The sequence below is a fragment of the Urocitellus parryii genome, chromosome 12 (genome assembly GCF_045843805.1).
Source record: "Urocitellus parryii isolate mUroPar1 chromosome 12, mUroPar1.hap1, whole genome shotgun sequence".
Lineage (NCBI taxonomy): Eukaryota > Metazoa > Chordata > Mammalia > Rodentia > Sciuridae > Urocitellus > Urocitellus parryii.
The window spans coordinates 50,516,611-50,536,048 of NC_135542.1; the positions used below are offsets into that span (position 1 = coordinate 50,516,611).

Below are 19,438 nucleotides of genomic sequence, written 5' to 3' on the forward strand. Positions count from 1 at the left end.
GGAGCCTCACAACTGAAGTCAGGAACTGTGTTTTCTTCTCCCCTGTCACCTTAGCCCCCAGAACAGTACCTGAAACACAGTGCATTCTCAATAAATGGGCCAAAATTGACTGGGAAAGACCCCTTGCAGGGCAAGCAGGAGATGTTTGCCAGATGAAGCTCAGGCAACAGTATTAACAAAGGCACAAAGGCATGGAGCAGATGATCCAGCCACAGAAAAGTCAGTAAGCATTGCTGGGAAACGATGTGATGTGCAGTGCTCAAGTCTGGATCTCAAATGTGTCCCAAAGGTCCATGTGCTAAAAACATGGTCCCCAGCTTGGCACTCCTGGGAGGCCATGGAACTAGAGGTGAGGCCTAGGGGAAGGTCTTCCAGTTGCTGCAGGTATGCCCTCAAGGGGAGAGTGGGGCCTCAGCCTCTTCCTGTTTCTCTTTTGAATCCCAGTCCTGGATAAGCAACTTTTCTCCACCAAAGGGTCCCCACTATAATGTGCTGCCTTGCCCCAGACCCAAAAGGAATGAGCAATAGACTAAAGCCTCTAAAACTGAAAACCAAAATAAATATTTTCTCTTTAAAAACTGATTATTCTGGGGTATGTATTACAGTAATGAAAAGCTGACTAACACATAAGGCATGTGAAAGAAACTGGGAACTTGTGAACTGAGCAAAAGAGAGAACTAAGACATGTTTTGGAGCTAGGACTTTCTCATAAAGGTGATAAAAAGTAACCAAAGGGATTGAAGCAAAGAAGTGGCACAAACTTATACAGTTCAACCTTGCACACATAAATAGCAAACTTGAGAGTCAAGTCTGGAAGAAGGTATAAGAAACACATTGCTTCTATTCAGAAAAGCAATAATGACAAAAAATAAATGTAGTAAACACAATTAAACACATTCACTGTTTACTACTCACTATTGCTTGGGCACTGTGAAAAGTGCTTTATCCTCATTGTCCCACTTAATCTTCAAAATTCTATAGAGTCAGTACTATTCCATTTCATGGATAAGGAAACTGAGACAGAGACAGATTAAATAACTTGCCTAAGGTTATATAGTAGGTAAGAAAGACAATACCCTAGCCAAGCAGCCTAACTGCAGAGCCTGGACTCAAAGCTTCTGTGGTTTGAGCAACAGACAGATTCAAGACTCAGTTATAACCAGGCACAGTGGCACACACCTGTGATTCCAGCTACTTGGAAATCTAAAGCAGAGGACTGCAAGTTGGAGGCCAGCCTCCACAGCTTAGCAAGACCTGCCTCAAGATAAAAAAGGGCTGGGATGTAGCTCAGTGATAAAGCACCCGTGGGTTCAGTCCCCAGTACAAACACAAACACACACACACACACACACACACACACACACAAAGACTAACTTATAAGGTAAAATTCAGCTGTACTCTATGATTCCTTTGGAGGCAGAAGGTGAGGTGACAAAAAATACCTGGCTTGAATGACAAACAATTAGACTCAAACTATAAAAGTCCTTGAAGACCACCCAGGCACAGCAAATGGTAAAAATTTCTTCTCCACCATATCTAACAAGAATCACCTAGCCTGTGGTTGACAGGACAACATGGATATAGGTTGAGCCCAGCTTTACCTCCTGCAACCATATTTCCACTGAACTAAAATATGTACAGTTGAAAGATCTTCTGGGACCTTATCCATTGATTTTATACTGTGATACACATAATTCTAGAATTCTCCCAAGTGCTTCAGGGCTATTCTAGGCTGGGATTCTGCCTCCCCTCTCCTGCTTTAACCATGCAGTACCAATTTTGTAATATGTTGATAGTCCTTTTAAGATTTCATTTGAAAAAGAGTAAAAAATATTTTTAGGGCTTCATACTCACTGGTCCAGACCAATAATCCCATATCATGGCAAAGGAATCTGAGTTGGTCACGGTCACAAAGACAAGTCGTCACACAGCAAAATAATCTTTCAAATACTAAGAACAGTCCCTTGCTCTCTGAAATCTTTCATTTTTGTTGTTTTTTATATAAAAATATACTTTTTTCACAGATTTTGGATTGGAAAGTACAGTTCATTCATTTCAGTTTTCCCATCAGCTCTAGCTACTAATCTAACACTATTACCCTGACTCTCTATCTTAGGGTTGATATCTAGTGGAAGATAATTTACATAATGTATTAATCATTAACTTCTTACCACCATCTACAAGCTCATGGTAACAACAAAGTTACAGCAAGAGGTCTAAACTAACTGGTGCGACTTAAGATCACAGGTATTCCAGGTGACATTATTATTTATGACAGTACTTACGAAAGCAACTCAAAATCAATTTAATTAAAATGTAAGTTCTGGCTTGGAGTCCTCCAACTCCCATTCTTCCATTTCTACAGCTTGTGACATAAATCTTCTGATTAAAGTCTATGACTGATCATGAGAGGAAAAAAAAAAGACTCAACACTTAGGAGGACTGGAGACTCACGCATTTCTATGAACAGCTGCCTCTTCTCTGCCACGGTCTTCCGCTTGTTCCCACCTTCCTCAATCATCCTAGAAACAAAGAAAGACACAATAAGCCACTGTATAATTGAACAATTAGAACAAGTGCACATCATTCTGTTGTGAAGGGTTACAGGAAACCAGGCTGAATGTGTACATTTTAAGACCGAATCAATAAAAATAAAGTGGGAGCCTGATGTATGAAAAGATAAACCATTGTCACTTTGAGAACTTCTAAAATATTAAACAGCCAATACTTAAATCAGTTTATAAACATGATGAAAATATGAGGTTATGCCTTATTTCTAACTTAACTATTTTCTCTGTAGAGTCCTGCATCAGCTGAGACATTGTGTCCCATATCACCACTGTTTTGCATAAACATGTTACTAAAAATAATTTAGAAAATAATATAATGAAAGGCTATAATAAAGAACATAACAATCCATCTATACTTAAAAGACATACATAAAAACATTGTTTGTATGTTAAACAATATTAAACAAAAAAGGTATTCATTCCCAAACCCAAAGAGCTCCTAAATATAACTTTTCTATTACATAATAATAGCAGTTTATGTTGACAGATTCAGGCTATGCCAGACACTTGTTAAATCTCTTTACATGCACTGAGCTACGCAAGTTGGTGCATGACTGTGGTTCCAGCTACTCAGGAGGCTGAGATGGGAGGATCACTTGAGCCCAAGAATTGGAGGTTACCCTAGGCAACACAGTGAGACTCGAAACCTCTGTGACATTTACTCCAGTCTGTGGTTGACTGAGCTACATCCCCATCACTTTTAATTCTTTATTTTGAGACACAGCCTAAGTTGTCCAGGATGGTCTTGTGATCCTCCTGCCTCCGACTCCTGAGTAGCTGGGATTATAGGCATGCACTACTGCACTCAGCTGCAAATGAAAGTTTTATTGGAACACAGTCACAATAATCCATTTCTATATGGTCTAAGGCTGCTTTCATGATGCAACAGCAGACTGGAGTAAATGTCACAGAGAGCATTTGTGTCACAGAGAACATTTGGCCTTCCAAGTCTAAAATACCATTGTCTGTCCTTTAAAAAAAAAAAAAAAAAAAAAAGTTTGCCAACCTGACCTACAGCAATAATAATTAACACCAAATTACTGCACATCTGGCTATAATTAAGTTACTATATCTCCACTGTCACAATGACAACAATCATCCCACAATGCTCCACAAAGTAAGATTCACTCCTCACTGCTAAAATAGCATTCGAATTATTCAAACTCCACTAACCATTCACTGGACAAATATTTATTGAGTAGTTCTTATGTGGCATTTGTATAAATGAAAGACAAAGTCCTCACCTGCATGGAGTTTGCATTCATGTGAGAGGATTAAATAAAGTAATTCATTAGACAGCACCTGGCCTAAACAGGCACAGGTTGAAGGCTAGCTGCTATTATTATTACAATTATTATTACCACTACACAGGTAATTTATATATCTAGTGTGGGAGCATCTCATTTGTAATTAATGAGAAATGAAATTTGATTCTTTTAAGAAAGTTTTTGGCTTCTAAAACTAATAAAGCAGAAAATAGACACTTCTGAAATTTACTTATCTGAATTGACAAAATATATCTTTAATCACACAATTATCACAAACCTGAATCAAATAACACATAAAAATATCCTTCAAAGGGATACCATATGAAATGGTCATATCACATCTATAAGGAACAAATATTGTTAAAAACACCTGTTCTATTGCCTAGTGTGCTTGAGGCCCTAGGTTTGATCCCCAGCATGCAAAAACAAACAAACAAACAAACATCTGTTACATAAAATGGGCTTTAATTTTGTTACTGTTTTGAAACTACCTAGTTGAAAAATTACAAATTCAACTAAGTATATGCTCTCAGCTGAGGCAGGCAGGAAGAAGACACAAAGGGAAGAGTAGGGGGAGGGGAAAGGAAGAGGGAACACTCCTTCAAGATGGGCAATTACACCGCTGTCCCTTCTGCAAACTGCACTTCACCACTGAGTCGCAGTTCCCTCTGGCCTCCAAGGTAAACACCCCCAGGCTGTGTAATGATAAGTGCTTTTCTTTCTTCAAAAAGAGGCCCTGAACAAAAGCCAACTGCTGGGCCTGATGATCAACTTCAGAAGTAACCATTTCCAACAGGAAGAAAAAACCTGGCCATGCTGGACTTAGCGACAGAACTCTAGGTTAACCTCCACCATGATATCTTTGTTAAGAAAATTTCAAAAAAGTATTTTCATGCATATTAGATTTTCCTCTTACTGATTTCAGAAAAAAATAACTCCAAGTAAGAGTTGACTCTATGAAAAATAATTAAAACACTATTCAACTACAGAGATACTCCTGATACTCCCACTTCAGAAACAAGGCATCAAATGTTTTAATTACTTTAGAAAATTATACTTTTGTGATGATTTTCTGTATGGTATGTAAAACTATTCATAGTATTTAAAAATCCTCAGGCTGGGGTTGTGACTCAGCTCGCCTAGGTAGAGTGCTCTTCTAACTCGTGCGAGGCTCTGGGTTCAATCCTCAGCACCACATAAAAATAAGTAAATAAATAAAGGTTTTGTGTCCAACAACTAAAAATAAATATCTTTTTAAAAATCCACTAAATTTGGCCTATAACGTAAAACTACAATTAGTTCTTTTAAAAATAATTATTAAGGGCTGCAGCTGTAGCTCAGTGGTAGAGCGCTTGCCTAGCATGTCGAGGCCCTGGGTTTGATCCTCAGCACCACATAAAAATAAATAAATAAAATAAAATAAAGGTACTGTGTCCAACTACAACTAAAAAATAAATATAAATAATAATTATTAGTAGTAGTATTATTAGTATTATTACTATTATTATTATTAAACTGGGTAGTCCCAGCTCTTGGGAGGCTGAGGGAAAATCATTCGAGTTCAGAAGTTCCAGATCAGCCTAGGCAACATGGTGAGACCCCATCTCAAAAAAGGAGGAAGGGAGGAAGGGAGGAAGGGAGGAAGGGAGGAAGGGAGAAGGGAGGAGGGAGGAGGGAGGAGGGAAGAAACAAACCAACCAAACTGCTTATGATGTATCATGTGGCAGAATTAAAACACCAAATTTTACTTATAGTTCAATTACTTAACAGTTACATGTGTATATAAACAAAGATGAGAAGTAAATTTCAAAATAAAACCACATTTGTAGCTGAGTGCTGTGTGCACACCAGTAATTCTAGCAACTCTGGATGCTGAGGCAGGAGGATTGCCAAATTCAAGGTCAGCCTCAGCAATTCAGCGAGGCCCTAAGCAACTTAGCAAGACCCTGTCTTAAAATTTAAAAAGGGCTGGGGATATGGTTCAGTGGTAAGAGCCCTGGGTTCAATCCCTAACACACACACACACACACAATTTGTAGCCCACAGTGGTGGTACACACCACCACTAAGGCTGAGGCAGAAGAATCACAGGTTCAAGGCCAGCCTTGGCAACTTCATGAGACCCTGTCTCTAAATAAAATTCAAAAAGTGCTGCAGATGCAGCTCAAGCCTAGCATACACAATGGCCTGGGTTCAATCCCCACTACTGTAAAAAATAAAATAAAATCATATAATAATAAAACAATGCTACTAATAATAAGAAATAAAACATTAATAATAATAATACATTTGTAAGGTGTGCTTGTTTTTCCCCCTTAAGATTTAATTTGGTGCTGTGTTGCTTGGCAATCTTTAGAAAATTAAGTATATTTTATGTTTGTATTTACATTAGTTTTTAAATGTTTAAATGAATGCTTGGAGGCAATAAGAAAACAGACACTCAAATTGTCAGTGCATGTATACTGACACAGCATTTTGAAAGGTAATAGCTACTAAATTTTTGAATGTATACTAACTTTATCCCAGTAAAAATGTGTAAAGTTATATTTATTTGCTTTAAAAAAAAAGGAAAGATAAAGAGAGGAGGAAAAGGAAGAAGAATAGAAAAGGGAAGGAAAAGGTCGAAAAGGAGGAAAGGACAAAAGGAAAATTCCTTATGAAGCTGTTTAAGTAACTCAGGATATACAATGAAATCACATAGTTCACAGACACTGAAGAGAATGCAAAAGGCAAGGTGAGCAAATCCCACTTGTGAATCTTGAAACAGCTCAGTCAAGGCAGAATGAGGGGCTAGGGCTAGGGTTGTGGCTCAGTGGTAGAGCACTTGCCTGGCATGTGTGAGACACGGAGCTCGATTCTCAGCACCGCGTATAAATAAATAAAATAAAGGTCCATCAACAACTAAAAAAATTATAAATAAATAAATAAAAGGGCAGAAGAACACAGTATGACAACACAGCAGACGCTGCCCTACCAGTCCAGGTTCCCTTTCACTGTTCTGACCTGAACCAGACCCCAGTGGCTGAGGCGCTATCTTCCCACAGCTGCTGCTTCTCTAGAAAACTGCCCTCCACTGACTGAATGTTCCTTAACAAAGAAAGGCCTGGAAAGCTAACCCCTCCCGTGGGGGGAAACAGGCAGCTGCAGCAGCTCTGAGGCAGAAACACTCATCTCCAGCAAGTTTGGATCCTGGTAAGATGGGGTGAACACATACAATCTTATCCACTAAATATAACTATAAAATCTGCATAGAATACATGATGGAGTTAATCAAGATCTACTAATTTGCCTTTTTTCTCTCTTGAATCCCCAGACCTAAAGTCAATACAGCCAGGACCCCCAAACAGTACTGTGGTACAAACAGAAAAAGTCCAGGAGAAAACCCTTTGGTTCTGCTCAAAGCACAGAAAGAGTGGAAGAAATCCCCCAGGTTTTTTCCTCTCCATTCTCTCCCACAACAGTCCACAGATAATCTCAGAGAAGGCAACATGGTAGGAAAAGCTGCTGGCACTAGAAAACTACAGGGGTCAAAAATATGGGAAAAGAAAATTAAAGGCACACAAATTCACAGGGAAGACATAAAACTGTCTTTGTTTCATAGGTGATATGATTATCTATGCAAAAAGTCCAAGACAAAAAACTCCTGGAACTAGTAAGCAATCACAGCAAGGTTGCAGGATACAAGGTACATATACAAAAGTCTATCACCTTCCTATATACTAATGAACAAGTAGAATTAAAAGGACAATAGCACAATAAAAATAATAAAGTGAAAATAAAACACAATCCACTTACATTAGCACCCCAAAAAATGAATACTTGGGGGTATAAATTTAGCAAAACATGTAAAAATTAGTATGAGAAAAACTATAAGACTCCAATGAAAGAAATCAAAGTAGAATTGACTAAATTAAAATTAATTCCATGTTCATAAATAGGAAAATTAAGTATTATCAAGATGCCAGTTCCTCCTAACTTGATTCCAGTTTTAATACAATCCAAATCAAACTCCCAGCAATTTATTTTGTGGATGTTGACAATCTGATTCTAAAGTTTATACAGAAAGACAAAGACTGTGAACAGTCAATGCAATATTGAAGAAAAGGGTGGAGAAATGAGACTACATGGCTTCAAGACTTACTATACAGTTACAGTATAGTATTGGTTTAAAAAAATAGAAGAAGAAGAAGACGAAGAAGAAGACAAAGAAGAAGAAGACGAAGAAGAAGAAGAAGAAGAAGGAAAAATCTTATCAAGAGAACTGAAAAGAATCCCCAGAAATAGACTCACATAAATACTATTAAAAAGGCAATTCAGTGGAGGAAAGATGGTCTTTTCAACAAATGTTACTGGAAGGACTGGACATCCACATGCAAAAATATGAATCTAGACGGAGACCTTACACCCTTCACAAAAATTAACTCAACATGGATCACAGGCATAATTTTAGAACATGAAACTACACCAACTCCTCAAAACAACACAGGAGAAAATCTAGATGACCTTGGGTGTGCTGCTGATTTTATAGTGATAACATGACTGGCATGATCCATGAAAGAAGTGATAAAATGGACTTCATTAAATTTAAAAAGTTCCAGCTGGGCATGGTGGCACACACCTGTAGACCAACCTGGGCAACTTATCGAGACCCTGTCTCAAAAATTAAATTTAAAAGGGTAGTGGGTGTAGCTCAATAGTAGATGGTTTAGCATGTACAAGGCCCCAGATTAAATGTACAAGGCCCCAGGTTAAAACACTAGTACTGCAAAAAAATATATATTTTTTTTTCAATTATTCTTAGAAGTTCTGCTTTGCAAAAGATACTGTTAAGAGAATGGAAAGACAAGCCACAGACTAGGACAGAAAATTTGTTAAAAAACATATCTGATAAAGAACTGTTGTCCAAAATATAGAATTATTAAAATTCAATATAAGAAAACAATCTGATGAAAAAAATGGGCAAAAGATTTAAAAAGACACCCCACCAAACAAAACATACACAGATGGCAAGTGTGCATCTAAAAAGCACTCAGATTCAATGTGTCATTAGAGAAATGAAAATTAAAACAAGGAGACATCACTATACACTTGTTAAAAATGGCCAAAACTGAGAACCAGTGTTCTCAGTAAACATCAAATGCTGAGAAGGATGCAGAACAACAAGAACTCAATTCATTGCTGGTGGGAATGCAAAACGATATATACTCACTTTGAAAATATCATAGTTTCTTACATAACTAAACATGACTATTACCATGCAATCCAGCAATCAAGACTCCTTGATATTTACCCAAAGGAGCTGAAACATATTCATTCAAAAACCTGCACACAGATATTTAAAACAGCATTATTTGGAACCTTTAGCAGGTAAGTAGATAAACTATGGAATGTTATTCAGCATTAAAAAGAAATGACTATCAAGCCATTCAAAGACAGGAAGAAGTAGGGCTTGGGGGCACACACCTGTAACCCCAGCAACTCGGGAGACTAAGGCAGGAGGGTCGAAAATTCAAAGTTCATGGCCAGCCTCAGCCACTTAGCAAGACCCTCTCTCAAAATAAAAAGGGTTGCTGATATAGCTCAGTGATAGAGCATCCCCAGTACTTCAAAAAATAAAAGATATTGAGGAACTATACAAATATATGACAGTGCTTTGCCCCCATCCCCCACACACCCCCACACACACACTACAAAGCATTCTGAAAGGGGCAAAACTATAATCAGTGGTTGCTGAGATTTGGGGGAAGGCTATGAATCAGCAGAGCACAGAGGATTTGTGGGGCTGTTGAAACTACTCTATATGATACTACAATGGTGCATACAGGTCTTTATACAATTGGAGCAAATTCATAGAATGTACAACAAAAGTAAACCCCAAAATAAACCATGACCTTTGAGTGATTATGATACGTCGATGTAGGTTCACTGACTATAACAAAAGTACCTCTCTGATGAGAAATATTGATAATTGGGGAGGCTGTGTGTGAGGTGGGGCAGAAAATTTATAGGAAATCTGTGCAATACAAGAAATTGTTAGGGCTGGGGTTGTGGCTCAGCTGTAGAGCACTCACCTAGCATGCAAGAGGCACTGGGTTCAATCCTCAGCACCCACATAAAGTAAAATAAAGACATTGTCCGTCTATAACTAAAAAATAAATATTAAAAGAAAAAAAGAAATTGTTAGCTGAGTTCTCTTCCTCTTGCTACAAAATGGCAGTCTCTCCTACTCAAGGACTAAGTAAAGACTTCCTCTGAGATGCAAATTCTCAAAACATAATGTGCCTCCCTGATCCTACCCTGCCTCCTTTACTGCTTCTAGACTAATAACTAGGGGCCAGTCTTGGCATTTTGAAATAAGGAGATAACTAACTATCCCTGCTTCTGGTAGAAAGGACTGATTTACCAAAAGAGCTGCTGAACCTGATATGAACTGGCAGGAACTGGGAGAACATACCTGAAAAGGGATCTTGAGCGTGCTGAACTTGGGGGCCAAGTATAAGACTGGTAAGGAAGCTGAGCGTGGTGATCCACACCTGTAATCCCAGTGATCAGGGCCAAGTTCAAGGCCAAAATTTAAAAAAAGACCTGGAGATGTAACTCAGTGGTAATGCACCTCTGGGTTATAATCTCCAGAACTGCAATAAGAAATAAGACTGGTAAGGAAATGTTTGTTGACATGGGGGGACTCTCTCAGAACTCAGACTTTAATGTTCCAAAAAGTGCACCTGGAGTCAGTCTGTATGTGCTACTGTGATCACTCATTTAAACCTGAAATAAAGTTTTTAAAAGATGGTCTGTAGAAAATGACTAAGACTTTCTCTAATCTCTGGAATTCACCTTGTTTCCTGTATGGCCAGGCCTGAAATACAAATAAATATATATTTACATATATATTATTATAACATATATTTATATATTATATATTTAATATATATTTATAAATGCATATAAAAATAAATATATAGCTCTACCACCCCATAAAACAATCTTAGCCAGTGACTGATGGAGGTGGTGTATAAATACTACAGCTACCTCACCCTCTCTGAGACACGTTTTACACTGACTCTTGGTGTTCCAGTGGGAATAGGCCTGTCATTACTAAGGCAATGTGCTTTATAACAAACCCCTTATTTGCTATCTTCCCTTTCCTATCTCACTTCACACTCCTCTATTGGTTTTTCCTCCAAAATAAAATACTTGCACTGAAATCCTTATCTGAGTCAGCTACTGGGGGGATTAAGACATCAAGTCTTTTCATTTAACCAAGCTCATAATTCGATTACATAAAATCCAAGTTTATGGGGTTCACATAAACTAAGATTAGTATAACTGATGTCCCTAGATCAGTGCTTTATGTATACTAATATCTGTGTCTTTGTAATTCTGCTTTTAACAGTTTCATATCCAGCAAGGAACCAACCAATCCTACTACCATAGCTATTATACGCCCTTGTCATTCTGACATGACCTTTGTAAACTAACACTAACACTTTCACAAACGTAAGCACATCTCTCTACTTCCTTCCACTTGGACTCCTGGCACTCAGCCTTTTCTTAGCCTTACAACTCACAGATGACCAATGGTTCCCTATCATTCCTTTCACACGCCAACTCTAATTTCAAACCCTGCCATTTCCTTCCTCATAATCACTCTCATATCCACCCTTTTTTTCCCATTTCAATTGCCAAAATCTTCATGCACATTAATGAACAAATAAAATTCTATGACCTCATGATCTCAGAACTCTCCACTCCCTTTTCCCTGTAGTTTATCCTGAAGCCATACAAAAGTGTATCTACACTAGGTGTATTTACTTAAACTTGTCTAACCTTCAGTGAGTCCTAATAACCCTAGTCAGGCAGGAGCTTCTTTCCACCTAAAGACTCTGAACACAGGCTTAGTCTACAAAGCATCAAGACCAGAGAAGAAGCTCTGAGAACGTAAGTAAATCTAAGAGAAGCTAAAATTGGAAGTTGTAGAGGCTATTTGATGTTCTAAACCCAAAACTAAACTGAATTAACAAGTTTTTAAATGTACCACAAAAGCAACAATCCATGAAATTAAAAAATTGATAAGTTGAATTTTATCAAAATTAACTGCTCTAAGGCTGAGTACAGTGGTGCACAGCTATAATCCCTGTTATTCAGAAGGTGGGGAGAGGAGATCTCAAGTTCAAGGCCAGTCTGCAACTTAGCAAGACCCTATCTAAAAATAAAAAAATTTTAAAGGAATTTAAAAGGGTCGGAAATGTAGCTCAGTGGTAGGGTGTTGCTGGATTCAACCCCTATTACAAAAAAAAAAAAAAAAATCAACTGATCACAAAAGATACTGCTAGGAAAATGAAAGGACAGACCACAGAGAGAGAGAAAATATTTTCAAACTAATATTTTACCTGAGGAAAGACTTGTATCCAAATAATATTAAAAAAAACTCTGAAAACTCAAAAATAAGAAAACAGCCCAATTAAAAAATGATCAAAAGATCTGATCAAGAATCACAGCCTTAGGGCTGGGACTGTGGCTCAGCGGTAGAGCACTCACCTAGCACGTGTGAGGCCCTAGATTTGATCCTCTGCACCACATAAAAATAAAAAAAGGTATTGTGTCCAACTACAACTAAAAAAATTAAAATTTAAAAAAAAGGATCACAGCCTTGGGGCTGGGGTTGTGGCTCAGCAGTAGAGCGCTCACCTAGCATGTGCAAGGCCCTGGGTTCGATTCTCAGAGTCACTTTAAAATAAAAGTATTGTGTCCAACTACAACTAAAAAATAAATATAAAAAAAAAAAAGAATCACAGCCTTACCAACTGCAGTGGCACATGCCTGTAATCCCAGAGGCTCAGGAGACTGAGACAGTTTAAAGCCAGCCTTGGCAAAAGGAAGGCACTAAGCAACTCAGTGAGGGCCCATCTCTAAATAAAATATAAAACAGGGCTGGGGATGTGGCTCAGTGGTCGAGTGCCCTGAATTCAATACCAGGTACTAAAAAAAAAAAAAGAAAAGAAAAGAATCACAGCCTTTGGAACAGGAGTCCCCTGTGATTTTCCTTTGCTAGCAATGCAATAAACCTTCTTTTTCCTTTTTCTCAAAAAAGAAAAAAAATCAGATCAAACACCTCACCAAAGAAGATATAGAGATGGCAAATAAGAGAAAAGATGTTCAACAGCATTTGTTATTAGGAAATTACAAATTATAACAATAAAGAGATAACACTATATACCAATATTAGAAGAACTATAATCCAAAAATCCAACAATATCAAATGTTAAGAAGGATGAAGAACACAAGGAACTCTGGTCTATTGCTGGTGAGACTGCGCAGTCACATTAAAAGACAGTAGGCGATTTCTCACAAAGTTAAATGTGGTCCTACCTACGATCCAGTGATTACACTACTAGGCATTTACCCAGCTAAACTGAAAATTTACATCCACATAAAAACTGCATCAAATGTTTATCTAACTTAATTCTTTATTGCCAAAAACTGGAAAAAAACAAAAAATGCCCCTAAACAGATGAATGTATAAATAATCTGCAATATTTCCATAAACAGAATATTGTTCATCAATAAAAAGTATGACATATCAAGCCATGAAACAATATAAAAAAGCTTAAATGCATATTACTAAGTGAAAAAAAACAGACTAAGAGGGCTAATACTGCATGATCTGAATTGTAACACCAACTAAAGAAAACAAAACTACAAAGACAATAACATTATCAGTGGCTGGTGAGCTTTAGGGGTAATGAAAACTGAGCAGATGAAGCACAGAGAAATTTTTAGGGCAATGAAACTATTGTCTAAGATACTACAATGGTGGATATATGATATTATGCATTTGTCAACACTTACTGAACTCTACAACACAAACAGTGACCCAAATTTATGCAAATCTATAACATATCAAAAAGATTCCAGGATAAAATGCAGACTACAACAAAACAATCCAACTGTATTAGTGTATAAAACAACCTCACTGAAGAGTGGGGAAATGGTAGTGAGGAAGACATGGAAAGAGCAATTCATCATCCAACTAGATGCCTGTTCTCTGTAGGACACTGTACCCAACAATGACAAAATGCACATTCTCTCCAAATGCATATGCATCAAGAAAGATCATATCTTGAACCATAAAACAAACATTAGCAAATTCAAAAGAACTGAAATCATACAAGGTATTTTATCATAATGGATTTAAACTAAAATTCACTAAGAAAAAGACAAATCAATGAAACCAAAACCTGATTCTTTGAAAAGATCAATAAAACTGATACAACAAGACAAAATACAAAAATAAAAGCATACATTACCAATATCACTAATGAAAGAGGGGGTATTACTACAGAATCCATGAACATTAAAACAAATACCATGAGAATACCATTAACAATTCTGTTCAGGCTGGAGATGTGGCTCAAGAGGTAGCGCGCTCGCCTGGCATGCGTGCGGCCCGGGTTCGATCCTCAGCACCACATACAAACAAAGATGTTGTGTCTGCCAATAACTAATAAATAAATAAATATTTTTTAAAAAAATTCTGTTCAATAAACAGAAATATGACAACTTAGGTAAAACTAATTGATTACTCAAAAGCTACAAATTACCAAAATTCACCCAAACTTAACCAGATAACTAGAATGATCCTATAACTATTAAAGAGATGAATTTGTGTTTAAGAATAAACTTTTATAGGGGCTGGGGATGTGGCTCAAGCGGTAGCGCACTCGCCTGCCATGCGTGCGGCCCGGGTTCGATCCTCAGCACCATGTACAAACAAAAGATGTTGTGTCCACCGAAAACTAAAAAAATAAATAAATAAGTATTAAAAAAAAAAGAATAAACTTTTATAAATGGAATATACATACTCAATTCTATAAGATATCTTCCATAACACAAAGACAAGGAAATACTTTCCAATTCATTTTGTGGCCAGTGCTACCCAAATACAACACCAAAGGAAGGAAGTACAAAAAAGAAAACTACCAATCAGTGTTTGTGAATACAGGTGCAAAAGACTCAACAAAATATTAGCAAATCAGACTGAGGGTATACAGCTCAGTGATAAAGCACATGCTAGCATGTGTGATGTCCTAGGTTAAATCCCCAGCACCACAGAAAACAGCATCACACACATATACACACAAATACACAAATGCAAATTAAATCCAGCAATGTATTAAAACTTCCTACAGAGACATTAGTCATAAAGAGGGCATAGTATTGGCACATGGATAGCAATACAAATTAATAGAACAAATTGGTCAACTGATTTTCAACAAACATGACAAGTTAATTCAGTGGAGAAAGGACAGTCTTTTCAACAAATGATGCTGGAATCAAATTATGATATATTCATACAAATTGTGGAATATCCATAAAATGGAATACTATTCGGCCATAAAAATAATATATTGATGGGGCTGGGATTGTGGCTCAGTGGTAGAGCACTTGCCTAGCGCGGGTAGGACCCAGGTTCAATCCTCAGCACCACATAAAAATAAAGGCATTGTGCTGTGTCCATCTACACCTAAAAAAATAAATAAATAAATATTTTAAAAATAATATATTGAGAGCTGGAGTTGTGGCTCAGTAGTAAAGCACTTGCCTAGCATGTGTGAGGAATTGGGTTAGATTCTCAGCACCACATATAAATAAATAAAGTCCACTGACAACTAAAAAAAAAAAATTTTAAAGAGAGAGAGAGGAGGGGCTGGGGATGTGGCTCAAGCGGTAGCGCGCTCGCCTAGCCTGCGTGCGGCCCGGGTTCGATCCTCAGCACCACATACAAATGAAGATGTTGTGTCTGCCGAGAACTAAGAAAAAATAAATAAAATTCTCTCTCTCTCTCTGTCCCTCTCACTCTCTCTTTTAAAAAAAGAGAGAGAGAGAGAGAGAGAGAGAGAGAGAGAGAAAGAGAGAAAGAGAGAGAGAGAGAGAATCTTTTTTAATATTTATTTATTTTTTTAGTTCTCGGCAGACATAAAATCTTTGTTTGTATGTGGTGCTGAGGATCCAACCCGGGCCGCACGCATGCCAGGAGAGTACGCTACCACTTGAGCTACATATCCAGCCCTAAAAATTTTTTTTTAAATAAAAATAAAAAAGTATTGATGCATGCTACAACATGGATGAACCATGAAAATGTAACAAATGAAAGAAGTCAGTCACAAAAGGCCACATATCACAAGACTCTGTTTATATGAAATTTCCAGAATAGGTAAATCTATAACAAAGAAATAAATAATTGGTTTCCAAGGACTGGTGGGGAGGAAAATAGGAAGTTACTGCTAATGGGTACAGAGTTCCTGTTTTGGGGTGATGAAAATGTTCTGAAATTAGACACTAATGATAGTTGTACAACTCCATGAATGTTCTAAAAAACAGTAAATTATAGGGTGAATTATACAAATAAACAGAAAAGGGACCTTAGTATAGATAAGCCTTTGGGATTGATCCTAGGTTGTGTGTTGCTGTTGCTCATTCATTCTGACTGTTACATAAGCCTATAAACTACATTTTAATCATCTACTCCCCTGCTGATGGAAATCTGGGTTATTTCCAGTAAGTTTCTTTTTTTTTTTTTTCCCATATTACAGGCCATGTTTACACATTCTTGTACCTGTCTCTTATTGCACAAGGGTAGAGTTTATCTTGGGTGTACACCTAGAAGAGGAACTGCCAATCTGTTTTGAAAGTTCACCTGAGTACATTCCTGTCATCGATGTATTAGAGAGCGTGTGGATTCACATCTCCAATGCTTAGCCCACTGGGTTTAGCAAATCTGGCAAACAGTATGGGTATATGTCAACTCATTGTAGTCTTGATGTGCATTTCTTCAAGTACTTATGATGATGTGCATCTCTTCATGTTTGTTGGCCATATGTGTTTCCTTTTTTGTGAAGTGCCTATTTGTCTTTCACAATAAGTTTTTGTTACAGTAGTCATTTAAATGTGTGTGGGGGGGGTTGTTTTGTTTTCTTTTTAGTGTAGGGGATATAACCTAAGGCCCAGTAAGCTAGGCAAGCACTCTACCACTGATCCACACCCCTACCTCCCTCAATTATGTGTGTGCATGCATGTGCGCACAAAGGTACATGTGTGCATACTTTTTTTCTACTTCTGAGCTATATCCCCAACCCTTTTTATTTTGAGACAGAACTTCTCTAGGTTGGCCTCAAACTTGCAATCCTTCCTGCTTCAACCTCCTAGGAAGTTGGGATTACAGGCATGCCCCACCATGCCCAGCTCCTAAAAAAAACATTTTTTTTATATTTATTCTTAAGTTTTAGGTGGCCACAATATGTTTATTTTACATTTATGTGGTGCTGAGGATCAAACCCAGTGCCTCATGCATGCTAGGCAAACAAGCACTCTACCATAATCCCAGCCTCCTAAAAAATATTTTTAAGAACAGATTTTCTAAGTAAAAAAAAAAAAAAAAAAGCACAAATAAAAATAAGACTGATAAATTAACTACATGAGCAATCTATGTATCAAAAGACTTATGAGAAAGATGGTAGGACAAGTCACAGACTAGGAAAGGAGATCTGCAATCAGCATAACTAAATGAGTGGTAATGGCACATATAGCCCGTCAACTTTTCACCTAGGTGATGAGTATTAGGTGTTTACTATATAATAATTCACTAAGCTATAAATGTTTTTAGTATCTGTTTTATTCTATAATTAAAAGCTTATGAAAATATAAATTTACCCTATTACACTCATCAAATGAGAAAAAGTTAAGTCTGAAAACTATTATTTATGTTAACAAAAATATAAAGCCGTATGAACTCTCACATACTGCTGTTGAGTGAATAACAGCCATTTCAAGCAGCAAAGGCAGTATCTAATAAATGTTTAAAATGTACAAAACTGATCACCTAGAAATGCCCCTTCCATGATTATGTCCTAAAGAGACACATTCAAGAATATTTAGAACTGTATTTTTATAAACACAAAAGAGAAACAACCTAAATGCCCATCATCAGAAAAATAGGAAAATAAAATCCTTGCATAGTTAATCACACAAAAGAATACTCTATAGCAAAGCTACATAGTGGTAAAATGGATCAGTTTCACAATGTGAAGTAAAAAATGTTGCAAGAGAATACATACAAAAATGTACTATTTGGGCTGGGGTTGTGGCTCGGTGGTAGAGTGAGCACACGTGAGGCCCTGGGTTCAATCCTCAGCACAACATAAAAGAAATAAAGATATTGTATACAACTACAATAAAAAGTGAATTTTACAAAATGTACTATTTATACAAAACTTAAAAGCATGTGCATTAATATAAGCAAGACTGGGACTATGGTGAAACAAGCTAAGTACTTCAGGTACAAGATTTCAGGAAGCATCAATCTCAGAATCACACAAGACCAGGAATGAAGGCCTCCTATGTTGGGGGCCTAGGTGCCTCCTTCATTTCACCCTTAGCCCTGGCTGTGCATACATGATATTATATATGAATTACTTATGAATTTATGAATTCATATATATATAGCAAAATATGAAGAAGCACCCAGGAATAATAATCACTGAATTCTTCAAAGTGAAGACTGTTAGAGATGAAAGTAAAATCACACCACTATAAAAGGCACTCTACTGGCTATTCTTCATTCATTAGGCTGGATTCTAAGTACACTGTGTTTATACTTGACCCTTTTGTATGTCCTATTTCGTTATAAAATTTTAAATCATGGGAGAAGGGGAGTATTTTATTATTGAGCCAGAGTATACCAAATACCATAAACTCTGTGCTTCTATCCAAACACACAAGGACTCTCACAAACTCTCTAACTTAACGTATTAGTCATCACTTCAAGACTTATGATCAGAGCCTCATTTTTATACTTTGCATTTCACTGACAACAAACTCATAAATAGAAGTATCACTCTGCTTTCTTCTTGCTCTTCAAGTGTGTTTGAATTACTATTTCAATCTTTAGTTGACTCTAAAACTTCACTCTGTAATTTCTTTGCAGAATCTTGTTAAGCCATTCATCTATTTGGCAAGGTTCACTTCATTCAAATCAGATAACATAATCTGAAAGATCACTAAGCTATGTGCTGCACTATGTTCTAATACAGTGGAAGCAAACAAAACAGGAAGATCACGTTACAGATGCCCCAGGTTGAGCTGTTCCAACCACCCTCTCAGGCTCCTAGCCTATGCAGGCACTGAGGCGTTTCATCAAACATACAGATGCGGTAAAGTGACAGCCTTCAGGTTAAATATCAGTAAAACTTAACTGCTCGTACTGTCTTGTTACACCCTGCCTAGAGGATCATTTTGCCTGCTTCCTACTTTGGAGACCACTGCTTCTTAAAAAAAAAAAAAAAAATGGAGTGAGAAAATAGGATTGTGCTAGGCTTAAGGAGCAAATCAGGACTGTGGCTGTTAGAATAAGATAAGGAAATTGAGAGCCAATGTGGTTAGGCAACTTGGCCTGAGGTTACAAAGCTAGTAGTTTGTGCAGTTAGCCAATGATGTGGCTCCAAAGCCCATTCTCTTCCCATTGACACATCATCTCCTCCAGGGCAGGCACGTGAGGCCAAGAAATAAGGAAAGAAATCAAGAAATCAGGTCCCAAAACTAT

General features: G+C 37.3%; 1 protein-coding gene across 1 annotated transcript in view; it reads right to left on the reverse strand.

Annotated features, from left to right (window-relative positions):
* Dtnb (dystrobrevin beta) overlaps nt 1-19,438 on the reverse strand; it is a 228,612-nt gene that overhangs the window by 199,916 nt on the left and 9,258 nt on the right. Inside the window, exon 2 of the mRNA XM_026389833.2 lies at nt 2,455-2,522. Within this exon, the coding sequence (XP_026245618.2) occupies nt 2,455-2,521 (67 nt within the window). The 5' untranslated portion in view covers nt 2,522. The remainder of the gene's footprint in view (nt 1-2,454; nt 2,523-19,438) is intronic.